Source organism: Oncorhynchus kisutch, linkage group LG25, assembly GCF_002021735.2.
Source record: "Oncorhynchus kisutch isolate 150728-3 linkage group LG25, Okis_V2, whole genome shotgun sequence".
Classification (NCBI taxonomy): domain Eukaryota; kingdom Metazoa; phylum Chordata; class Actinopteri; order Salmoniformes; family Salmonidae; genus Oncorhynchus; species Oncorhynchus kisutch.
The window spans coordinates 39,451,608-39,456,733 of NC_034198.2; the positions used below are offsets into that span (position 1 = coordinate 39,451,608).

The 5,126-nt window shown below is 42.6% G+C and overlaps 1 protein-coding gene across 1 annotated transcript; it reads left to right on the top strand.

Moving 5' to 3' along the window:
- Positions 1 to 1,437: 1,437 nt before the first annotated feature.
- LOC109887706 (cystatin-like) lies at positions 1,438 to 4,866 on the top strand. Its single transcript, XM_031805342.1, has 3 exons — positions 1,438 to 1,809; positions 4,069 to 4,173; positions 4,631 to 4,866. The coding sequence occupies exons 1-3, from the start codon at positions 1,600 to 1,602 to the stop codon at positions 4,709 to 4,711; spliced, it is 396 nt and encodes a 131-aa protein (XP_031661202.1). The 5' UTR covers positions 1,438 to 1,599; the 3' UTR covers positions 4,712 to 4,866.
- The last annotated feature ends 260 nt before the right edge of the window (positions 4,867 to 5,126 follow it).

A 5,126-nucleotide genomic window follows, 5' to 3' on the forward strand; every position in this document is an offset into this window, starting at 1 on the left:
AATGCGCTCCTGTCATTGACCGAAGTCTGGACGTTTGTCGCGTTCAAAAATCAGCTGAACTCGGAAATCTCCGACTTCAGTGCTTTCAAGTCAACTGGGAACTGGGGAATAATGAGCTCCGGCTGGGAAAATCTTTTTGAACGGTGATCCAACTTGGAATTCGAAGTCGGGACACTGCGCACCTTTCTAGAGTTCAGACTTTCCGACTTGAAAATTCGATCACTGACGTCATGAGTTGACCTCGTTTTTCCCCCGGAGTTGCCAGTTGTCTTTAACGCACCATTTCACTAGACTATTTAAAAAAAAAACTTTATTTAACTAGGCAAGTCAGTTAAGAACAAATTCTTATTTTCAATGACGGCCTAGGAACAGTGGGTTAACTGCCTGTTCAAGGGCAGAACGACAGATGTTGTATCTTGTCAGCTCGGGGATTTGAACTTGCAACCTTTCGGTTACTAGTCCAATGCTCTAACCACTAGGCTACACTGCCGCCCTATTATTGACATTATAACCATTATGACCACGACGATAAGAAAATACAATTATTAATTCTAATTTAATTTCTCAGGTTTCTATCATCAATAACTTGAGGCCAGTCACCATAGGCTAAATAACAAGCACAGAAGTCAAATCACGAATAAAGCCTAGCCCCATGTAAAACGCATTCCAAGGAGGGCAGAGTGTCTGTGGGTTTTCGCTCTACCTGTTTTCTTGATTGATTAATTAAGGTCACTAATTTGTAAGGAACTACCCTTACCTGGTTGTTTAGGTCTTAATCGAAAGAAGAAATATAAAAGTGGCAGACACTCGGCCCTCAGTGGAATGAGTTTGACACCCCCTGTCAAGTAAGAACCCATTGTTTAATACACCGGGAACGTCCAACAGTAGGCCTAATGCTGGAACGTATAAATACCCAATCATCCCTAAAACCTAGGCTTATTTAGTTCAGTGTGATTTACAGAGATGTAGATTTTTTTTACATTCATTGCTGAATTATTTAACTTAGCCTACAGCCATGCAAATAACCGGGGTAAGCCGCTCTCCAAAACGGGCAACTCTAGTTAGGTTCTTGATATCTCTTGGGGCCTCCTCTTTTAGGCATCGACGACACCAACAGTTATTACTGTGACGACCCTGGGTTTATACGCGCGGAAATCGACAATGTCGCTTGAGCATGCTTTGGAGGCACAGTCAATAGCGCACCGGACCTCGAGGTCGAAGGTTCGAGACATGCTCCCTGCTGTTTCATTACAGTACATTAATTTCCAATGGAGAGCTGTGATTGCCTTGCAGCATTTGGGTTGCAGAGGCAATTCGTTCTGTGGTGCACACGTTGGCTTTTGCACCAAACTGTATGTGTTAATGGCTTGACAGAAATAGTAGCAGAAGGTGAATATTTAACTGTTGTTGCGCACAGGTCACTGTCGGTGTGATGGAAGCAGTCGCTTTTGTGTTGAGTCAGAATCAGCTCCACCTCTCAACAATCAGAAGTGACCTCAACACGTTTATATAAAAGTCGTCGGAGGCGAGGATGTGTTGTGGTGTAACGTTACTTGATACGATCAGAGTTGCAGTAAAGACCGATATCAGACGAGAAAAATGCTCATGGATTGGAAGATCGTCGTTCCTTTGCTCGCGGTGGCATTCATCGTGGCGAGCGCCGATGTGATCGCGGGGGGCGTCATGGACGCAAATATGAAGGACCAAGCTACTAGAGACGCGCTGCAGTTCGCTGTGGCCGAATACAACAAGAGAACAAACGACCTGTATGTTTGGCAAGTGACCAAGGTTGTCAAGGTTCAGGAACAGGTCAGTCCCTTTTTAAAGATTATTTCATTTAGTTGAATGACGTCAGTGTTGGCGGTTCGTTGTTTAGCGTAGTTTGTTCATTTTTTTCATCCCGCTGTTCAATACTTAAATTCACTCTGGCTATCTACTCTGATTTCAGGACAATTTCTTCTGTGTGCCAGAGGCAGAATAACTAATGATGTGCATTCGTAAATTCATCTATCGAATATGACCGGTGTCAATAAACGTCGGCCAAAATTCGTAATTAAATAGTTGCCTGCAGCACAGTTGGTCACCGACGCTCCGGTTAACAGCCTAACCAGCTGAGCTGGTGCAAGTGGAATGGTCAGATGTTCTCTCATTTGTGTCTGGAAGTAGCAAGCTAACTAACTTTACGCCTCGATCACATCCGACAGGGTTTTTGCATTTTGCCTGGGAAACCAGTGTTTGGAAGATATATTGGCACAGGTGTTAGGCCTGGGAGGAGGTCGAGGACCGGTAAACAGTGCCAATATGTCCTTAACACCGGCTTCGAGGGCGTTTATCACTTTTATACAACGGGTTACCAACATATTCAAATATTGATTGACATGGTATCGTAACTTTTATTTGGATTATTCATATTATTTCACGAGATGCACAAGATGTACAAGCAGTCTGGTCGTTCGTTCTATGGCTTCGGTTACCGGAGACTCGAACAGTCAGTCGTTCAAAATGTTCCATTGAAATACTAGTTGGCAACAACAGTCTTATCCCTTGCTTGCTAGCCAACTATGGCTAAATTAGTCACTTAACAAAACTATGAAGACAGAATAACAGCAAAGTATTTGCGTTTAAGTTTTCTAGTGACATTATATTTGGATATACAGTTAACAATGAGCTATAGAGCTGTGCTATTTCACCTGGCATTGGTAATGTGCTCTCTTGTCAGGACACTGTGTTAGCTAGTTCCTCTGAACAACAATCACTTCAAATTGAAGCGGAAAGGGCAGAAAACGAGCTGCATTTAATTTGACCTGTAGTTCTTTTTTATCCATTAAAAACTATGCCGGTGTGAAGTGGTTAGCGAGGTGCGCCCTAATAGTGACTCAACCGGTGTCGTCAATTGCTCTGAGACCTTGACGTAGTTTCCCTCGCGGCCCTTGCAGAGCGATAGGTAACGGTGCTTTGTGGGGTGGCAGTTGTTGTGTGCACAGGGTCCCTGGTTCGAACCCAGGTTGGGGTGACGACGAAAGCAACACCAGCTGCTTCGTGATTTCGACTGGCCGAGAAACTCTCTTCCCGATGCGACAGACAGCAATGCTTAAACAAACCTCCGCTGTTGAAAATCAAATGCCGGTCTAAAAGAAATGGGAGATCAAATGTCTAGATTTTTATTTTATTTTTTATTTTATACAGTGGATGAAGTTTATAAATTGCCTGGCTGGGTTTACTAGAAAGTGGATTGGAGAAAGTGGATTTGCACAGTCAGATGGAACAGGTTAAATGGGCATGTCAACATCCTACCTTTAGCTGGTGCTAATTTGTGGAATAAACAATGTCTGGAATGCGGTTTAAACCTATCAGCATCCAGTATTAGACCCACCCGTTTGTATAATTACCTATAACGCAGGGTATGTTTGAACCATATAATTAAATGGCTATAGTTGGGGGGGGGGGGGGGGGAATAACGTTTGAGCTACTTTTGAAAGCAAAAGTCAAATTTTGCTAGGACTGATGGTTAGCTAAACAAGCAAGTCTGTTTGTTGGGTTACAACAGAAACTAATGTAGCCATCTAGTCAACTTGCTAGCTACTTCGCTGGATGGTGAACACACTTGTGGTAAATTATAGTTTTGACGTAAAAGGAATAATCAACTCAGAGTTCTATCCATTCTCTGGAAAATAATTTAACTCCGTGTAAGGTCAGTTCCATTCCGCTTCAGTGTCGTGGAACAAGCCTTCCACATCGTTCATTGTTTTCCATAGAACGCATAGACCCCTCGTTGATCCCTTACGTAGTTGGTGATGAGTGGAGACAATGGGAGCCTATTGTCGGGAGTAAACACGCTAGGACTAATGTGATTAAGATGAACATTGCCTTATGTATCCTCTGGCTCAGTGAACAATGCTCACTTGACCATTATGCAGTGGACTCATTTTTTAAACCATGCGGTCATCTGCACTGTTTTTAGTAGTTCAGTTCTAGCCATAGAAATATAATCACTAGAACAGGTTCCTCATTCAAGATGGATGATTTCTATGTCCGTGGTCTGACGTGCTGACCATCCTCTGCTTACAGGTGGTAGCTGGGATGAATTACATCTTCACAGTGAAGATGGCCAGGTCCCTGTGCAGGAAGGGAGGTGTGGAGAAGGACTGCGCTGTGCACCAGGACCCAGCTGTGGTAAGGACCACTAGGCTAGCCTGGTCCCAGATCTGTTTGTGTGCAATACTGGCACTTCAGCTCAGTGCTTCCTACATGTACAGTTTAAGAATGGTTAATTTTTAGTTTATAACCTGTTACAAACAGTGAACACATTGGTAACTACTTATAAACCGTTAGGAAATCCTACTTCTAATGTGTTACCCATTTCACTATTGGCTCAGTATTGAGTTGTTTGCAAAGGGAAGTTTCAGTTGACATTTCTAGACTCTCTGTTGGCAGTGTTTGAGAGCATCAAAACCATGATTCATTGTGGGTACATTTTGCCTGACTACTCTACAAATAATAAATTGTTTATGATGCAAAGTGATTTGTAGCTCAGGCTGTCAGATGCAATGTCCAACAAATGTTTTGTCAGGTGTTATGCTTGCTGAAGGTGTGTGATCATGCCAACTCCTGTTGCTTCCTGTTTCCTCAGACCAACCAGTGCACCTTTGAGGTGTGGAGCCGCCCCTGGCTGGGAGCGATCCAGTTGATCAAGAATGACTGCCAGCCGTAAAGACCCAAAGGAGAGACGACTTCGTCTAGTCTTCCCCATAACTAGTGCAATGTATTACTAATGCTGGTCAACCTCTGAACATATAAACAAAAATCCTACTAATAATTTGCTTACTTTATTCATTCCCACACCAATAAAATCACTTTTGTCTTAAATTTAGTATTTAAATCAGTTTGAAAACTCTATGCAATAGTTGAACTAAATAAAGAAATGGTTTGTTTATTTATTTATTTTAAGGGTTGGATCAACATTGTTATTTGCTTCATCTTCTTGCCAGATGACCAAATCTTAGATGGACACCTTTTGTGACAATAGCACAAGGTTCAGAAATATAACTGTCAGTCACACCCAATGATTCACAGGACATGAAGGACAATGTACATTTTATAAAGGCTCATGCATTCAACACAAGGCA